The sequence below is a fragment of the Sinocyclocheilus grahami genome, unplaced genomic scaffold (assembly GCF_001515645.1).
Source record: "Sinocyclocheilus grahami isolate Dianchi unplaced genomic scaffold, SAMN03320097.WGS_v1.1 scaffold135.1, whole genome shotgun sequence".
Classification (NCBI taxonomy): Eukaryota; Metazoa; Chordata; class Actinopteri; order Cypriniformes; family Cyprinidae; genus Sinocyclocheilus; species Sinocyclocheilus grahami.
Genome location: NW_015505314.1, coordinates 554430 through 574933, shown reverse-complemented (window position 1 = coordinate 574933; position 20504 = coordinate 554430). Strand labels below are relative to the sequence as shown.

The window sequence follows — 20504 nt, the reverse complement described above, 5'->3', positions numbered from 1 at the left end:
GGGAGAACTTTAGTGGTCTTAGTGATTTTGACTTTATATAACACATTACATTATTAATGCAGGTACTTTCTTAACCAAATTTAGAGACTTTACCACACATACAGGCTTTCTGAACTTTACCGAGGTCCCTATGAACCAACATTCATATTCATTGCATTTTAAGTAGAAGCGTATGTTTAATTCAACAAATAGTTTGAAATGCACCAATTCATACTTATTACTGCACCTGAAATCTACTGCATATTGAACAAATAAGTCTGAACTGTCAGTAGAGTTTATTTTGCATTTCTAAAGGTGCTTTAAACTGATTGACAGCGATTGAATCGATAGAGGTCAACATGTTCTGCTGCTAGCAGGCGCTTCTATTCAACTTCTGTCTGCTCTCCCATTATTGGTCACTTCATCGTTTCACTGTCCATTTGCATAAACCTTTTTCTACTGACATTTTTCAACTGTTTTAAATCAGCAGGTGTGCTCTTCCTCATTACTGTTTCCTAGTCTATACCTCCTCTTTTATTTTGTATATAGTTTTCTCTAGTATTCACAGCTGGCAATGACAGGTTGGCAATGGAGATGTTGGTTAGTGTTGATGATTACCTTCTCTCTTGTGCAATGATCCTCCTTAGAATTATAAGAGGTTTTGCTTTATTATTATTATTATTATTATTATATTTAGCATCTATTGTAGACACGCTGGTGATTATAGACTTGGTGTGCAAACAGTTTGGTTTCTCTTTAAGGTAAGTATGCTCGCTTCCTGATGGTTGATTACATTTTGTATATTTTTGCCACGTCTCATTTTTTGAGGAAGATGCTTTAAACAGCCTCATTTTGTGAATTTGCACCTCTTTCTAAACTGAAAGTGTCAGGAATGTTTGAGTATGTTCAGTCACAACACTGTTAATGTTTTATAGCTGTTTGAAAATGCACTTGATGTTGCAAAGACACTGTAGAGATTTTGCATTCTTTCAAGATGGTTAATAGAAACTTTTAAAATCTCATTAATACGTATTATATTCAAGCATTTTTTAAGGAGCTTAGGTTTTAACAACAACAACGACACATATTCTGTTTATGTTAATGCATATTTTATGTAATTTTTGATGGTTGAATTCATAAACCTTTATACTTTTACCTTTTTTTATCATTTTATACCTTTAAACTATTGCTTTATACTTTTTTTGAATGAAACCTTATCAGGACATCAAAAAACACTTTTTTGAACTATTTATGTTGTAAAAAGGCTGAAATTAATATCTCAGTATTTATGTATTTGCTCTGAAATGGCGTTGTATGGTAAATTCTATCAATCATTAAAAAGTTAATGTATTTAAAGCGGGTTTTCCATGCTCTTCTTATTGAATGCAAAGAAAATTATTTAATCATTTTATATGCACTCAATTTACAATAAATAATAATAAACAGCAACATTCAACTGCATGTGTTTATTGAAACATTCCAAAGCATGCAAAATATCACACAGAGACTTCCACAAATAATTTAATTCTGAACTGATTAATTTCAAAAGAGCTCATTTGCCTGAATCAAACTCTAATGCAATTGAGGTTTAAATTAGAGAGCTAAGCATCTTGACACTGTCGTACTTAAACCAGAAGCATTTTTTAAGGAGCTTAGGTTTTAACAACAACAACGACACATATTCTGTTTATGTTAATGCATATTTTATGTAATTTTTGATGGTTGAATTCATAAACCTTTATACTTTTACCTTTTTTTATCATTTTATACCTTTAAACTATTGCTTTATACTTTTTTTGAATGAAACCTTATCAGGACATCAAAAAACACTTTTTTGAACTATTTATGTTGTAAAAAGGCTGAAATTAATATCTCAGTATTTATGTATTTGCTCTGAAATGGCGTTGTATGGTAAATTCTATCAATCATTAAAAAGTTAATGTATTTAAAGCGTGTTTTCCATGCTCTTCTTATTGAATGCAAAGAAAATTATTTAATCATTTTATATGCACTCAATTTACAATAAATAATAATAAACAGCAACATTCAACTGCATATGTTTATTGAAACATTCCAAAGCATGCAAAATATCACACAGAGACTTCCACAAATAATTTAATTCTGAACTGATTCATTTCAAAAGAGCTCATTTGCCTGAATCAAACTCTAATGCAATTGAGGTTTAAATTAGAGAGCTAAGCATCTTGACACTGTCGTACTTAAACCAGCCTACTGCTACAGTCGAATGAAAAGCATGTAAATCATCCCAGTATATACCAATATGTTGGTTAAATATCACCAGAATATCAACCAGCTCCAGCAGAGAGGCAGATGAGGTTGCAGGAATGATGCAGTTCAGATCAGACTCCCTCTCAGAATCAGGCTCAAGCTTCACCTGGCACCTAGTTTAAATGCAATATACATATAGCATAATGTATGGCCGTGTTTAGGTTTTCAGGCCGAAATGCGCTGCTCATGCCGATCTCAGTGTATGTCTGCTCTGAGCCAGGAGATGAACTTGAGTTTTGAGATATTATATAATTAAAACCTCAAAATCAAGAACTGACTTCGTACATCCACTATAAAACACCTAAACACCAGTTGATTAAAAGTCAGTCAGACTTGTCAAAGTAGTTCACATCATTTTGTTATGAAATGACATTTTAAGTGTGCTTCAAGTGCATTTTTGTGGGCACTGTATATTCACATATATCTTCATTGCTTTGTAGCTGTTGGGCATTATATTAGTGAGACAGGTGATGTATATGTTGTAGTTAGTATATTTACAGGTGTGTGTGTTTATGTAAGCAGTGATTTATGGGCTGTCCTTGTATCTCTCCCTTTCTTAGAGCCAGGGCTTCCTCGAGGAGCTCTCCCAGCTGACCCTTCCGGTGAGTAAATAAATCTACACCCAAAACAGAAACAATCTGACAGAAGGAGTGCTGCATAAAATAAAGTCTGAAAGTTTGAAGTTCATTTTTTATATCCAGTTTTTATGACCTCTATACATTTTTTTTTTTATATTTGGCATAAAGTTTGGCCTGCTGCAGTTTGACATTTTTCTGCATTTATTTTCTTCAAATACTAAAATCATACGCCTAAAATCATATGCCAATTTTAAGGACATTTTTCATCAAAACTATCATTACAAAAAGCTAAAAAAAAAGGCTGGAAATAATATTTAGTATTTATGTATTTGCTCTGAAATGGTAATAAAATAAAGTCTAAATAGAAAGTACAGTGTAATGCCTTGCACATTAAAATCATTTAAAGTATATATAAAATATAAATGCAAATAAAGTCTGAAAGTCTAGTATTCATTTTTTATGCACTTATTGTGACCTCTGTGAAATACTAGCTGGAGATTTTATTTTTTGCCAGCTTTTGCCACTTGTCATTCGCACTGCCTTGAGAATGAAGCTCTCAATGCAGGTTCAAGAACATAAAATGAATGATTTTACAAATTAAGGACTCAATGAACAGAAATGGGGGTCTTAAATGTCATCCAGAACACTAAATTTCACTTGAAGGATGAGAATAGTCGTAGTTGTGAGATAAATGTGTGTTTTCATTGACACCGTCAGAGTTCCAGGAGGTGGAGGTGCACTTGCGCAGACAGAAGTCCGGTTTTGGCTTCAGGATCCTGGGCGGAGAGGAACCAGGACAGCCTGTGAGTCCGGAGGCTCAGGAGAAGGCCCGTACTCTAGGACTAACCACACGCTCCCTAAAACAGAGCTTACTGTCATTTGCTACCATGATAATGTGTCTGTTCATCCACTTTAGTTTCCGTATATAGTTTAAAGAGAGTCTGTAATAACCGTGCTGTGCATTTACAGATCCTGATTGGTGCAATCATCGAGAAGAGCCCAGCAGATAAAGACGGGCGTCTCCGGCCAGGAGATGAGCTGATGTCAGTCGATGGGATCCCTGTGGCTGGAAAACCCCACCGTTATGTCATTGACCTCATGCACGGGGCGGCTCGGACTGGGCAGGTTAAACTCACTGTACGACGGAGAATTCAGTCCACAGGTGAGAAATGGCTGATGTTTATTTCATTTGTCTACCAACAATGTCCAACAGTGAACGTACATCTTTTAATATAGTGTCATATCTATTGTGTTTAATAGCAATTTGTGGTAGAAATGTCATTTTTAACATTTTGAGTGGAAAGTGGCTACCTTCTTTGTCTTGCTAAGGCTAATTTCATTGCTACATTTTATGTATCCTTAAAACACAGTTAAACAACAACGTTTCTGCATAATATTACAAATATTACAGTTTGATTGGAAATGACACACAATCATAATATCAAAAGTGAACATAAAATGTTTAAAAAAGCTTTTACACCCCACAAGCAAGCTAGCGAAACACAAGGGATTTTACTATTTATTTGTTAAATCTGAACAAATATGTGATATTTACCTTCTTCACCGTCACATGTGTTATATTTCATCTCAAGCATGCATTTCACTGTTGTCTCCATGGTAACCAAGCACACTAACATTTGATTTTTGTTATAAAAATGAAAATTTATTAGGGTCAAAATTGATTGTTGTGGTGGAAATGACACCAAATGAGGAACATTCATATTTACATTGGCATAAATTAAATAATGAAATTGTTTATTTCAGCTTTGTTTTAAATGATCATAGTTCTAAACATGTAACATGTATTTTCAAAATGGATTTTCATAGTTTAAGATTAAAAGTCTGGGTCTAGGACAAGAGTTCAGCAATAAAATATGCTCATAAAACACATTTGAAAAATAACAAGAATAAAAGATGGTAGCATGATCCAAAGTTTCCAGTGCAGATTTAATATGACGTTCATATATCAAAAGAGAGAGAGAGAAAAAAATGACTTTTGTTTTAATAATAATAAAGTTATAATAATAATAAACCCTTGGGGCATAAATCTGCCTGAAGCTGAAGAAACAACCTTTAAAGGCTAAAGCTTGTCATTTCCTGACAGTTACAGCATTTATAGATTGTTGCAAAGTATATATAAGTATATATATATATATATGGAGGTAATGAAGCAGGTTCTGTTAACTCTGCTGCTTATTATGTGTCCTCTGTCTGCCTCTCTCCCGTCCACTCTGTCTAATAATTCTTGGTGTAGCTGAGGCTCAGATTCTGTGCCCTCTCGAGCTCTACCTCCCTCATCCGTCCCGCTGTCTGGCTCATCCTCTCAGTCTTATCTTCCCTGGACAATCGTTTCTCCCCCTTTTTATCTCAGTGGAGCAGTTGAGGCAATGTCTGGCTGCTGGCTTTTTTTGGCTTACCGTTTGATCACAGAAGGACTTCAGACCAGCTTTAGCCAAACCCTATACTATAGACTCTTTCTTTCTTTCTTCCCTGGACAATCGTTTCTCCCCCTTTTTATCTCAGTGGAGCGGTTGAGGCAATGTCTGGCTGCTGGCTTTTTTTGGCTTACCGTTTGATCACAGAAGGACTTCAGACCAGCTTTAGCCAAACCCTATACTATAGACTCTTTCTTTCTTTCTCTCTCTCTCTCTCACATTCACTTGTATTAATCATAGTTGATACCTGTTTCTGTATCTACAAATTGTATTTAATGTTTTTAATGTAGCTGTTAGAAGTATAAATAAATAATATATTAAAGTTATAATTGTCCTAGTAATATTTTGAATATATGTATATATTTGAATATATTTTGAGTATAAAAATGTAATTCATTCCTGTGATGCAAAGCTGAATTTTCAGGATCATTACTCCAGTCTTCAGTGTCACATGATCCTTCATAAATCATTCTGATATATTCTGATATCATACTTTTTTTAGGATTCTTTGATGAATAGAAAGTTCAAAAGAACAATGTTTGTTTGAAATAGAAATCTTTCGTATCATTATAAATGTATTTACTGTCATTTTTAAACTATTTATTGTGTCTTTGCAGTATAAAAGCATACATTTCTTTCAAAGAAAAGTAACAAAATCTTACCCAAGCTTGTAAATCGTTATATAAGGTACAACGGAGCTAAAGGCCCACCTTAAAAAAAAAGGTGCTATTCACTGCACCTAAAATGTATAATTGCAGAAAAAATATATACGTTGTATTGGACATTAATGGAGCAACAGATTTTGTGTGAAAATAAATCATTCAAGTTGTTTATTTTGTTTAAAAATCGTATAAATGTATGAGGTGGCATGATGGGCCTTTTACTCCACACATGGGGTAAAAGGCCCACCAGCATAGGGTAAAAGGCACACGGTACTGATACAAATATTTCAGCTAAAATAATGCTAAAATTTTTAAGCTATTTTTTTTTTTCAATTATGTCTAAGTTAATACTTGTTCAAAACAATCACTTTAGCAAAGTTTGTACTATTTTCTGCTTATTTTGACAAATAAAATATGAAATGTCATTAAAATATAGAAACAAAATCATTTTAATAAGTAAAGATTCTGAAAGTATTGAAGGATATTTAATAATAATTGAATATTTATTTACAGTAGTAACAACAAATTATATTTTATTATATGATATGATTAATATAATGTTTTTAAATATGATGGTTTCATTCTAAACATGGTGATTATCTCTAATATGGACACATAATATATGATATGTACCATCTGAATCTAAGCATGTCATGTCAACAAATGGAAAAGTCAGCCATCTATTAATTATCATGTTAATTACTGTGTGCCTTTAGCCCCAACAGCAGGGGTGCTTTTTACCCCAAATACCATACTTTTACATATTCTTCCGTTATTTAAAAACTGTTGCTTTAATTATCTTAAACAAAACGAAAATCATAAAGAAGACCTTTGTCTCAAAATATATGCATTAATGGACACATAATATATGATATGTACCATCTGAATCTAAGCATGTCATGTCAACAAATGGAAAAGTCAGCCATCTATTAATTATCATGTTAATTACTGTGTGCCTTTAGCCCCAACAGCAGGGGTGCTTTTTACCCCAAATACCATACTTTTACATATTCTTTCGTTATTTAAAAAACTGTTGCTTTAATTATCTTAAACAAAACAAAAAATCAACTGAATCAATGAAAATCATAAAGAAGACCTTTGTCTCAAAATATATGCATTAATTTGAGCAATTCTCATTTGCTACTTAAATCGACAACATTTTTTTAAAAAAACATAAAATATTAGATCAATAAGTACAGAATCAACTTTGCGCTGATGCGCGCGATCGCATCAAAGATCAGATAAATACACACGTGCATCGTGAAAAGCGGATGTTTTGGAAAGTACTATGCCACGTTTTTGTGCCATCTAGTGGTAAAGATGAAAATAATATCAAAGGCGCCTTTTACCCCGGGGCGCCTTTAGCCCCGTTGTACCCTACTATGTAAAAATATTGTCACTTTCAAAACTCAAAACCTCCTTTCCTGTCCAAAAAGATGTTTTCTTGTTCTTATTTTGATTAGATACTCATGAACTTCTGAAATATACAGTTTAGTGGTCATAATACAGAAATATTTGACTGCACATTGAACGCAACGATTAACCAATTAGAATCAAATATATAGAACGTGTTGTGGCTTTGCAGCTGCACAATCATCTCATAGTAAATAATCTTTTTGAACCCCTTTCATAGTAAAATTTCATAGTACTGAGACAGCTTTGGTCAAGGTCACCAATGATCTGCTAATAGCCTCAGATTCTGGTTCTCGCTCTGTTCTTATTCTTCTTGATCTTAGTGCCTCTTTTGATACTGTTAATCACAACCTTTTAATCAGTCGTCTGGAAACTGTCTTTGGTGTTTCTGAGACTGTTTTAACCTGGTTTAGATCTTACCTCACTGATCTTCAACAGCTTGTTTGTATGAGTGGTTTTTGGATGGGCTCTGTCCATACGGGTGTTCCTCAAGGTTCAATTTTAGGCCCCTTAACTTTTATGCATTTACATATTTCCACTCGGACTGCTTCTAAGATCACATGAGCTTAATTACCATTTTTATGAAGACGACACTCATTCTAGGCCTGGTCAAAATTTGGATGTTTTTTTTTTTAACACATTGTATTTCTCAGATAAAATATGGATGTCTGAAAACTTCTTGTGTCTTAATAATGATAAGACTGAAGTCTTGCTCATTGGCAACTCCCATCAGCTTCGTAAATATATATAACCATTGATTTCAGAGTCCTTTTCTTTCTCGCTCTTTTATCTTCAGGTGAACACTGTCCAGAGAATGGCCGCAGTCCTGGATCGACCCAGCACAGTTCCCCGAGGAGTGACTTCAACTCCAGAATGTTCTATAACAACTCCACTCCCTTGCAAAACTCTGCCCCATCCACCACAGGCTCCTCCCCACCAGACACTGTAGCCAATCACAATCTGCAGCCTAGTGATGTCACCATCCAGCGCAAGGAGAGCGAAGGGTTCGGATTCGTTATTATCAGTTCACTGAACAGGCCTGAATCTGCGGCTGCTGCTGGTAAGGAATAATTATTTTTGTACACTTCACACACTTTAATTTGAACTTATTTTCAATCTGGAATGTTCCTTTACTGTAATAGCTTACTCAGGTTGGCTGCTTCAAAGGGCCATAGTGATTTTAAAAGTGCAGCATGTCCTCATAAACCTGTGTATTAATAATGGATGCACTCCTTTTTGAGGGCTGAAGAGGCTAGTTACAATGTTCTAATGCAGCGCCCACACTCGTATATAAAAACAGATCCACTAACAGGAAAGGACAGAGTGCAGATAGAGAGCTCTCTCGATGCGTTATGTAAAAAGTATTTGTGCGTGTGTGTTGTCAGCCGTACCCCATAAGATCGGCCGGATCATTGAGGGAAGTCCAGCAGACCACTGTGGGAAGCTCAGGGTTGGAGATCGTATTTTGGCCGTCAACAATCAGTCTATCGTCAACATGCCACACGCCGACATCGTCAAACTGATCAAGGACGCGGGACTCAGCGTCACACTCAGGATCATCCCTCAGGAGGGTGAGTTGACATCTGTGAAACTGTTTGAATGGGACTTTTACACAAAGATTGACTCTTACATAATTCTTCTACTGAAGCGACTATGTGTAATACCCATTTCAGTGTTAAAATACTTTATTTTATCTGAGTTTAATATGCAGAGACAACTTTAAGTAAGCCATTTACAGGTCGACTTCCTGAACATTGCTCTGACATGTCAAATGGCTCAACCAATAGTGTGAGGTTGGGCGGGACTACCTGTTTTTCTGAACAATAGAAGAGGGTGGGGTAAAAGGACTGGTCAGGGTGTTTGTGGAACGTTATTTTTGCCGTGTGCTTGGTGAAGCAGAGATTTTATGCTGTAGCTTTAAGGAGCCTCTGACTGTTTTTTAAATAATCGGAATTATTTCAAACAAGCTATCCTTTGACAGTTTTTTTTTAAAGCATAATATAAGTATTTTTAGAAGTTAAAATGTGATTGGATGCTATTACTGTTTTTTTCTGAATGGTAGTTTGTAGGGCTGTCAAAATAGCTGAAAAACTAAATTGGAATTTTGTACTTAAATATTATCAATATTCTAATTATATTAGAATTTAAAAGGCATAATTTCCATTAGGGTGGGAAAAAAGCTTTTGGCTTCTCTCCTGAGGCCACAAGAGGGCGCATCGAACAAAATAATAAAATATATATAATAATAGCATAATAAAATATAATATAAAATATAATAATAGCATAATAAAATAACACGACTATCTTTGAAAAAAGTGCATAATTTTTAAAACAATGTTTATAAACCTTATATAATTAAAGTTGCTTAAACAATTAGAAACAAAACAGAATAATGCATGTATGTATAGTTTAATACAAAAGACCGAAAACCAATCACAAAGAGTACTTTCTTCATTTAAAAATATGAGATGCAGTAGGATGGGGAAAAACCACCCTAAAGTCTTGAGACATGTTTTTAAAAAGTTGAACTTACATTAATTTTACATGGCTTTCTAAACATGTGGCTCTATTGTGCGAGACGCGAGTGTAACAATGATAGATGTCCCTCTAGAAAATGTGATAAATATGCATTCTGTGTGAACGGTTTGGTTTTGGTTTTGACGTAAACAACATAATCTCCGCATTATGTTCTTTTTCCCGCAATATTTTAATGAACAACATAGCAGTGGGTTCAACTGGATAGGATAAGAAAAACATTCAAATGGAATGACGCTTACATCGTCATCGTATCTCGTGCACCACTGATAAAGCTGCCTGATGCACAACTAAAATTCGAATGCAACGTTTTTGCATTCGAATGTAGATTTTTATTTTTAAATTCGACAAATATTCGAAATTCGAATTTTTTTTGGACAGCCCTAGTAGTTTGTGATAAAATTACAGGGGGGTTGTGAGATTGTGCCTGAAATGTCAGTGCTAAAATTAAATACAAATGTTTAAAAAAAAACAATTTAAAATTGCAAGAAAGTCATACAGGTTTATAATGACACGAGGGTAAGTAAATGATAACAGCATTTTCATTTTTGAGTGAACTATCCTTTAGAAATGCAAATTCACGAAATGGTTGCACCATTTGTTTATGGTACAGAAATCCACTTTAACTATTCATTGGCATTCCTTTTTCATGCTGACATGCTTCCTTTCTATGTAAATTATGTTTATTATAGATTCCGCCTTATTCAAAATTGCAATGCTGTGCCGTTTAGTAAAGTATGCCAGATTATGGTAGTCTGCTGAATACTTCATGAACTAGCGCTCTGAACCAGCCTCCAACATGGAAAACTGTGGCATTCTAATTGCATTCACAGATTTTGGGCATGTTTGCGATGTTATTTTATTTGCATAATTATTTCTGTGAATTTAGTGGTAAAATAACATAGATGGTACATGCAAACGGTACTCATGCAACCCTTAAACTGTTGCTTTAGAATAAAAAATAATACCATACTTAATACCATATACCATACTTGGCCACATGACACTTCACTTTTTTTTTTATTTTTTTTTTTTACCTGTGTTACAAAGAGAAACTCTGAAAATAGCTTAGCTTTTTGTCTTTTCTCCATTTTTCAGAGACAAACAGCACGCCTTCTGCAGGCAGCTCAGAGAAGCAGAGCCCTATGGCCCAGCCCAGTCCAGTTTGCCAACCCAGCACTGTGAACCAGACGGGTGCTGCCCATCCACCCAACTCCACCCCTCAACCCAATTCTGCACCTCAGCCCGGCCCCATAATGCAGCCTAGTTCGGAAGCACAACCGAGCCCTGTCACTCAAGCCAGCCCAGCTAATCAGCCCAGCTCAGTGACCCAACAGAACCCGCCCACCCAGCCATCCGCAGTGCCAGTACAGATCTACAGCCATGACAGCAGGCAAGGCCAACACAAATTACATTATTACTTAAATATGTTTTAAACAAAACTGAATGTGTAAATTCAGACATTATGCATGTCCAATGTATTACTTAAATATGTTTTAAGCTGTTGCACTAGTTTTACTGTTGGTCTGCTCTAGTAGCTACTCTACTAAAGTTCACTATTTATTTTAGAGTGAATCTGAACCTCTCTGAGTCACAGACTCCCTCTCACTGTTTGGTTGTTGCGTAAAATCACTTATCTCTTACAGAACTGAATAATTTACCTACATGGCTCTTTAAAACAGTTTTTAATCATTTATATAGCCTGCAGGGACCAATGATTTCACTTCCTCTCCATGCTCACTCAAGTTTCAATATACACCCTAGAGCTCCTCAGGCTTCGCCATTTTCAACAGAACATTATCCTGCATTAAACTTTAAAATTCATTAGAGAGGTAGCTCCGTCAGTGGTAGGTCGTTTTTGACGGCATCTGCTGGAAAACAGACATAAACAGAGTAAATATTATGAGAGAATCTCCCCATTCTTATATATACAGTATATATATATATATTACAGCTTTTGTTGCAAAAAAAAAGCTACAATTTTGAATTTCCACATTTTTGCAGACACGTTTGACAAGAAATTGCAATAAAAACACCATAGAAGTAGTCCAAGTCTCACTTGTTATTGCATATATTCCAAATGTTTGCATAAGATTCTACATCACCAAATGCCATTGGTTCTGCTCTGATTGGTTGTTCAGCTACAGGTCAGAGGTGAAAGCAAGACAGGATGTAAAACCTGATATTCGGCAGCCGTTCACTGATTACCGGCAGCCCCCGGTGGACTACCGACACCCTCCTGTAGCAGACTACAGACAGCCACCAACGCTCGATTATAGACACCCCCCGCTGCTGGACTACAGACAGCTGTCCACTGACCCTCGCACCTTCCCCTTACCCGACTACAGGATGCCACAGGTAGCTCTGCTGCCACTATGTATTCACGCATACACTGTGCTACAGTTTTATATGGAGTAGAAATACACACTGATATCATAATTCTTCACTGAAGTGGCACTGACAGTTCATTTCCATAATGTATGCATTATGCATGTCCATAATGTGTGTGTGTGTGTGTGTGTGTGTTTGCAGGATTTTGATTACTTCACGGTTGATTTAGAAAAGGGTATGAAAGGTTTTGGCTTTAGTATCCGTGGAGGCCGCGAGTATAAGATGGACCTGTTTGTTCTACGATTGGCTGAAGATGGACCAGCAATACGCAATGGAAGAATGAGGGTGAGCTTTCTGTCCATCAATCCATCCATCCATCATCTGTCTGTCTATCTATCTATCTGCCTGTCCTTCCATCCATCCTTCCATCATATCTCTGTCTGTCTGTTTCTCTGTTTGTCTACCTGTCCTTCCGTCCGTCCATCCATCCTTCCCTCCATCCATCCATCCTTCCATCATCTCTCTGTCTGTGTGCCTGTCCTTCTCTCTGTCTGTCCATCCATCCATCCACCATAATCTGTCTGTCTCCCTCTCTCTGTCTTTTGGTCTATCCATCCATCCATCCTTCCATCCATCCTTCCATCCATCCTTCCATCCATCCTTCCATCCATCCTTCCATCCATCCTTCCATCCATCCTTCCATCCATCCTTCCATCCATCCTTCCATCCATCCTTCCATCCATCCTTCCATCCATCCTTCCATCCATCCTTCCATCCATCCTTCCATCCATCCTTCCATCCATCCTTCCATCCATCCTTCCATCCATCCTTCCATCCATCCTTCCATCCATCCTTCCATCCATCCTTCCATCCATCCTTCCATCATATCTCTGTCTGTCTGTTTCTCTGTTTGTCTACCTGTCCTTCCGTCCGTCCATCCATCCTTCCCTCCATCCATCCATCCTTCCATCATCTCTCTGTCTGTCTGCCTGTCCTTCTGTCTGTCTGTCCATCCATCCACCAATCCACCATAATCTGTCTGTCTCCCTCTCTCTGTCTTTTGGTCTATCCATCCATCCATCATCTGCCTATCTCTGTCTGTCTGTCTGTCTATTTGTCTATCTATCTATGCATTCATCCATCATCTGTCTTTCTGTGTGTCTATCTATCTATCTATCCATCCACCCATCCATCCATCATCTGTCTGTCTATCTAGCTATCTGCCTGTCCTTCCATCCATCCTTCCATCATATCTCTGTCTGTCTGTTTCTCTGTTTGTCTACCTGTCCTTCCGTCCGTCCATCCATCCTTCCCTCCATCCATCCATCCTTCCATCATCTCTCTGTCTGTCTGCCTGTCCTTCTGTCTGTCTGTCCGTCCGTCTGTCCATCCATCCATCCACCATAATCTGTCTGTCTCCCTCTCTCTGTCTTTTGGTCTATCCATCCATCCATCATCTGTCTATCTCTGTCTGTCTGTCTATTTGTCTATCTATCTATGCATTCATCATCTGTCTTTCTGTGTGTCTATTTATCTATCCATCCACCCATCCATCCTATTCTGCTGCTATTCTGTTCCTTGTTCAGCTCGTATCTGTAATGAAGCTGTCATAGCTAATGTGAATAAAACAGTCCCCTTAGGATATCCTCTCTCTTTTTGTACCTCTCATTACAGCCTTTCATATTTAGTCCATTACCATCAGATCACACTCAGTGACCGTTACCTTCCATTCAAGAGCCTCAGTTCTGACTGTAAACATCACCCTTCTTTTGGGGCGTGAATATAACCGCAGCACAAAATGTTTTTTGAATCTTTAATTAGTTTGTGGTGGAACAGACCCGTGGTATTTAAAAAAGTCCATTAAGCATGAAGTCATATAGCCCCCAGTAGACTGCTGCTGCTGCTGTAGATTTCCACACATGCCCTCTAGATACACCAAAAACATGAGAGGGCTGATGACACTGCTAGCTGTGATGCTTTTACTAACAATTTCCACCCCAGAGGTCAGAGGAACCGACCCCAGACATAGTGTAGGAACAAAAAACGAGACACTCCTTGTCAGAAATGAGAGAGTTGAGGGTCATACTGCTCTCTGCCCCTCATTCAAACAAGATCTTAATGAGTCATAAAAAACTAGCCGCCCAGCACTGGCAGCGACCTGCCCGGACTTCCACATTATCCAGACCATTTGAGAGGAATACTCCATTTGTTACTATAATTGGCTCGTTCTTTTTCCCCAGCCCCTGGCCAATTAGTCCACAGACACAAGACAAGTTTAGTGCACCTACATGCTCAGCATCAGCATATATGCTTTTCCTGTTTTAGGGGCACCTATATTTTCTAAATTATGCAACCTTGTCTAGATTATTTGTTTGTATGTTAAGGGAAATTATGATATTTATTATGGTATTTATTAAGGATGTGAAAAATAGTTTTTTTCAACCATATTTTCTTCTCTAATAACCGATTAGCAGAACTAATATTCAACAATTATTTGATATATGATTATAATTTGTATTATTTATTATGTTGTGCTGTTTTTTTAACACAATGGCAAACAATCATTAGGCTACTACAATATAAAATTTATTATATTACATTATATTATATTATATTATAATAAAAAAAAATATATATATATACGTGTGTGTGTGTGTGTACATGTTTTTCTACACTGGTGGGGACTTAAACCTGAATACACACCAACTCATGGGGACTTACCGTGGGGACCTAAATAGAGGTCCCCATGGGTACAGAAGCTTATAAATCACACAGAATTAGTTTTTTTTTTTAAATTGTAAAAAAGCAGAAAGTTCCCTGTGAGGGGTAGGTTTAGGTGTAGGGTGATAGAAAATACAGTTTGTACAGTATAAAAACCATTATGCCTATGGAGAGTCCCCACAAGAATAGTGAACCAGACATGTGTGTGTGTGTGTGTGTACCTGTTTTTCTATTCTGGTGGGGACTTAAACCTGACTACACACATACTCATGGGGACTCGTGTCACGGTGGGGACCTAAGTTGACGTCCCCACGGGTAAACAAGCTAATAAATCACACAGAATGAAGTTTTTTGAAAATCTAAAAATGCACAAAGTTTCCTGTAAGGGGTAGGTTTAGGGGTAGTGTTGGTGTAGGGCAATAGAATATACGGTCTGTACAGTAGAAAAAGCATTACGCCTATGGAGAGTCCCCACAAGGATAGCAAACCAGACGTGTGTGTGTGTGTGTGTGTGTGTACTGGTTTATATATTCTGGTGGGGACTTAAACCTGACTACACACAGACTCATGGGGACTCGTGCCACGGTGGGAACCTAAATTGTGGTCCCCACGGGTACAAAAGCTTATAAATCACACAGAATTAAGTTTTTTGAAAATCTAAAAATGCAGAAAGTTTCCTGTAAGGGGTAGGTTTAGGGGTAGGCTTGGTGTAGGGCAATAGAATATATGGGTCTGTACAGTAGAAAAATCATTACGCCTATGGAGAGTCCCCACAAGAATAGCAAACCACATATGTGTGTGTGTGTGTGTGTGTGTGTGTGTGTGTGTGTGTGTGTGTGTGTGTGTGTGTGTGTGTGTGTGAAAAATAAAATAAAGCAAATTAGATATTATAAATTAGTCTGTATCATTAGTCTATAGGTTTTCTGAATGATTAGTCAAGTAGTAATTAAGCAGAAGAAGAGCAACAAAAGGAACAAAGAAGACTTTAAAGAAATGTTGGCAGAGCAAGACACTGAAAAAGGGTTGAGATAAATCCATCTACATGGGAACATAGATAAACAACAAAAAATGTGTGTTTGTTTGACAGGGTAACAGCGATATTTAACAAATGAACAAAAAATCTTTAAGCTTTTTATAACACAAAACCATCTTAGCCCACACACACACAAAATGAGACCTACAGATTATGCATAATAACAGGAATATTGCTCACAGCAAATGATCAGACAGTCTGACAGTACTGACAGTAATTTTCTTGAAATGTATTGTTAAAGGCGGTGGATTCGCTACACAAGTGGCACTTTGATGGCTATGCTGTAATGAAGATGAATTTAGAGACACAACTGCTGCTAGAAATATTAAGATAAAACATAAAATATGACAAGAAAAAAATAAGTAAGTTGGTGGGCAACTAATTGTAGTAATAGTGATCATACCGGCTTCCTTTGTATCAAAGAAGGGCAATTAACCAGTCCCTCATTATCCCCAATAGCCGTACACCTTCCTCACGGTTGATGAAGAGCATCAGTATTGTAGCTCATAGGAACCTTGTACCCATGATTCATTCATCCATTTATGTTAATTCTGAAATTAATGAGTACTCGATCTCATTCATGACTGCTAATGCTGATCAGCGCTTAACCGAAACAGCCGACATGAGTTATGGACCTATATTGATCCTACTGAACAATTATCCTTAATAAATGATAGTCATATTAATTTTATAATTAAAACCAGAGCGGGTGCAATTCAAAGCTGTCAGAAAATAATTACTGCTGTTTTGTACATGCATTTGCACATCTGTCTTCACAAACGTAGGTTTTTGAATGCTAGATGAACATTCTGGAGAGTAGACCGTTTTGCTTAAGATGGATTTTCCATCAAAAACACCTTTTCAAACAGATAATAGTCATATTTTGTCTGTTTTTCAGGTTGGTGATCAGATCATTGAAATAAATGGGGAGAGCACGAGGGATATGACCCACGCTCGGGCCATTGAACTCATCAAATCGGGTGGCCGTAGAGTTCGCCTGCTGCTCAAGAGAGGCACAGGGCAGGTCCCTGAGTATGGTAGGTTTACACAGACTGTCTGAACACATATCTTACTGCTCAGAAATGTCTACAGCTTTAGTTCACTTAGTTTACAGGGTCTCAAGAGATGGAGTAACCATCAATTTGATCTTTGGAGAAGGTCATATTTTATTGGGTAATGTATTAAGAAATGTATAATTTTGCAGATTGGCAGAAGATCACAACATACATATTGAAATATGTTGTGAAATAGTGAATTATTGTAGACTTATTCACACCAGGAGCAAGATTTGTGCAGTTGACGGGTTTTATTTGATACATTATTATTAATATTCTGCTCTCAATGGGAATTCCTAGATCATTTTAGAAAAAGGTCACCATCAGTTAGTCTTTCTCAACGGCTTTAGCTCATTTATTGAATCAGTCTTAAAATTCTCTAAACTGTAAGTGCAACTGTCACAACTGTTTTTAATGGGACATAATGTATAACTCAGCCAAAACATTTAATTCATGCTTCGCAAACTTGTTATTGTGTCATTAAATTGGCACCAAAATGAAACATTTTTTGTCATCATGTGAGCTATAGTGGTCAAAATGTTGTTGTTTTTTTGCTTATAATATACAAGAATATCAGTTTTGTCTAGCTGAATGCTATTGTGTGTCATATTGAGCTTTTTAGAATCAGATTTCAAGAGCAAGTCAAATTAGGGCTATGCTCAACAAACGTCTCTATTCTGCAAAACAGGTTGCATCGCTTCCGATTCAGGTCTTTTGTATGTGTTTTGTTAAATATTTAACTGTTTTACTCAAGATGCCTTCAAAAGAAATACCAGGGATCCTCTTAACTGATGTCCATCACATGTGCAGATTGATATCTAAAAGTTGTATTTTTCTTCTTTTCACTAACTTTCTAATGTTAAAAAAGAATAAAACACCAACAGTAAAAACATCAGTTCATACTGCTGTTAACACTTTCTCCAACATGCAATAAAGGAATGTTTTAGTTGTGAAGAACATGACCGTTTCACTGAGAATTAACTAATAAGTTTTGATCAGCAAGTCATGTGGATTGTTATTCTGCAAAGTATGTACTCTTTTGGTCACGTTTGCCAAAACATGTACAACTTGCATAAAATTAGTAAGAAATTCAATCATTGTTCAATGATCTGAACTTACTGTTTTGAGAGAGAAAAAAATCTCATTTAAGAATTGAGCCAAAGCGACTGGGAAAAAAAACATTCTCTTGTACACTAATACAATTTTCCTGCTAACACAACACTTCATTAACATGACTGTGGCAGCATGCTCTTTGTATTAATGCAGATATAGCTAGTCTTCTTCTCTTTCATCTGTGTTATGGCTGTTAGTAAATAATTCTCACTTCCGTTCCCAATTTTCCTCACTGAATACTATCTCAGCACTGATCTTAATACTGTCTTAGCCTGTGGCTACTGTTCTAACCCTAATGATTGGTCTAGGTTGTTACTTCACCTCTTATAGGAATGGTACCTTCCAGTCTCTCCATGTGCATGAAAAGTGACAACCATGGCTCCCCCTATTTCTTCCTAATGGGCCATCCTAAAGACACGGTTTGTAACAGAGTGCATGCGTTCTAACACACCAATCATCATTCTTTCTTGGAGTGCTGTGGTTTGGATTGGTTTTTTGAGAGTTTTTTTTATTATTCATTTAAATTATATGTACAGTCTATAAAATAAATGTATAAATTATAGCATATAGAGTTGATAACTGTGTGTTTTGGATCTGAATCTGTGTTAGCGAATGTAACTCACATGTAACTTGTCTTTTCATAATATAATATTATGAAAGTCTTAGTTTTGATATTCAGACATTATACACATAGTACTTATAACATAAGCACAATAATCTTCACTCATTAACCACACACAGTTGTGAGAGAGAGACCTTGATTGGAGGACTATACTGGTTATTATAACACACACATATTACAGTATTTGTTGGTTTGCAGAAAAATGTGTCAAGAGAACATTTAGTATAAAGGCTGTTTTGAACTTTCTGTGAAGGGGCGATAAAAATAAATGTCAAATTTCTTATACATCTTCTGTAGATATTTAAAGTATGTATTGCTGTGAAATGGTTTAAAAGCATAATTTTTTTCCAGTCAGTGGAACCATCATGTCGACTAATTGGTCATTGCCACAATTATAAACCTAGTTAAAAATGTCATGTTTTATTTTTATATTTTATCAATATATTTTGTTTTGCTGTATAATTATAAAATTAAATATTTACCTGTATGTATTTTTACTAAACCATATCATAATATGCACAATGCTACGCATGAATTTCCATGAGCAATGACCTAAGTGAATCATTGAACTGATTCTTTGAAGCAAACAAGAAAACATAAATGAATCGAATTCCCCAGCTTTGTCACCACTTTAATTAAGTTTAAATCCTAGAGATCCTATTAAATTATATTTGTATTCGCGCTCTCATACTCCAAACTGGCCTATCGCAGTGGTCTTTAGGACAATTAGTGGTCTAATAAAAAGTGCATTAAAATCATTGCAATTTTATATCACCGAATAATTATATTGAATATATTTTGAATATTCAATATATTGTCCAGCCATACTCCATTTAGGTCATACAGTGAAAGCACATGTCTATTGAAATTCACACATTGAAAGAGAAACAGCAGATCTACCCCTAGACGCACATACACTTTTAACATTCTTGTAACTGACTCTCCATTGTGATGAAAACTTAATACCAATATGAGCTCCTAACAGCCACTGAAACAACCCAATGTGCACTTGACTTGGAATTCCGCTCACACTTGGCCATCTCTTCTCATGCATTTAGTATCCTACTGAGATCTCAGTGCCGCCACAGAAACCTAGCTGAAATACAGTCATCATGGGATGGTTGTGCCAGCCTCTGGTTTTATATTCCATACCTGTCTTCTATTTCATGAGCTTGGATTCATGTTTTTTCTCTAGGCCAGTGATTTCTACACCTGGACCATATAAACGAGAGAAATTTACCACAGTAGAGTAAGAAGAAGCCAGCACAGAGACACAATGATACATAATTGTTTACATTTGCTGTATTTCCTTGTATTTGGAGCTTAACCCTCTAAGCGCCAAAGTCACAAAATTACGACAAGACGTCATACTTAATCAAATAGACTGTAGTTCCTAATATGGTGTAATATCTCATTTGTATTCCCTGCCACTAGATGGCAGACATGTAGTACTTCGATTCTAGACCAAAATTATGTCACGTTCCTATTCAAAGTGTTCGAGGAAATAGCAGAGCACGTGTGCTATCGTGTCATTGATGCGGAAGCAGTTCAGTTCATAGCGTGCGAGTAAATTGTGAGATTTGTGAGAGAAAATCGCCAAATGGCTAATAGAAAGTTGTACCGTGAGGATGTGTTGCAAATGTTATTCGCCGATTCTGACTCTGAAGGGGAATATTCTTATACCGCTTCTCCCGGTACATCTTTGCAGCGCAGTGGTGCCGCCGTACAAGGCGCGAGT

General features: G+C 36.5%; 1 protein-coding gene across 1 annotated transcript in view; it reads left to right on the top strand.

Moving 5' to 3' along the window:
- The window catches only part of LOC107590979 (membrane-associated guanylate kinase, WW and PDZ domain-containing protein 2-like), a 189141-nt gene that overhangs the window by 163430 nt on the left and 5207 nt on the right, over nucleotides 1-20504 (top strand). The window contains exons 12-20 of the mRNA XM_016279950.1: nucleotides 2829-2870; nucleotides 3564-3673; nucleotides 3816-4008; nucleotides 8153-8416; nucleotides 8742-8927; nucleotides 10990-11284; nucleotides 12033-12249; nucleotides 12424-12567; nucleotides 16875-17013. Of these exons, the coding sequence (XP_016135436.1) occupies nucleotides 2829-2870; nucleotides 3564-3673; nucleotides 3816-4008; nucleotides 8153-8416; nucleotides 8742-8927; nucleotides 10990-11284; nucleotides 12033-12249; nucleotides 12424-12567; nucleotides 16875-17013 (1590 nt within the window). The remainder of the gene's footprint in view (nucleotides 1-2828; nucleotides 2871-3563; nucleotides 3674-3815; nucleotides 4009-8152; nucleotides 8417-8741; nucleotides 8928-10989; nucleotides 11285-12032; nucleotides 12250-12423; nucleotides 12568-16874; nucleotides 17014-20504) is intronic.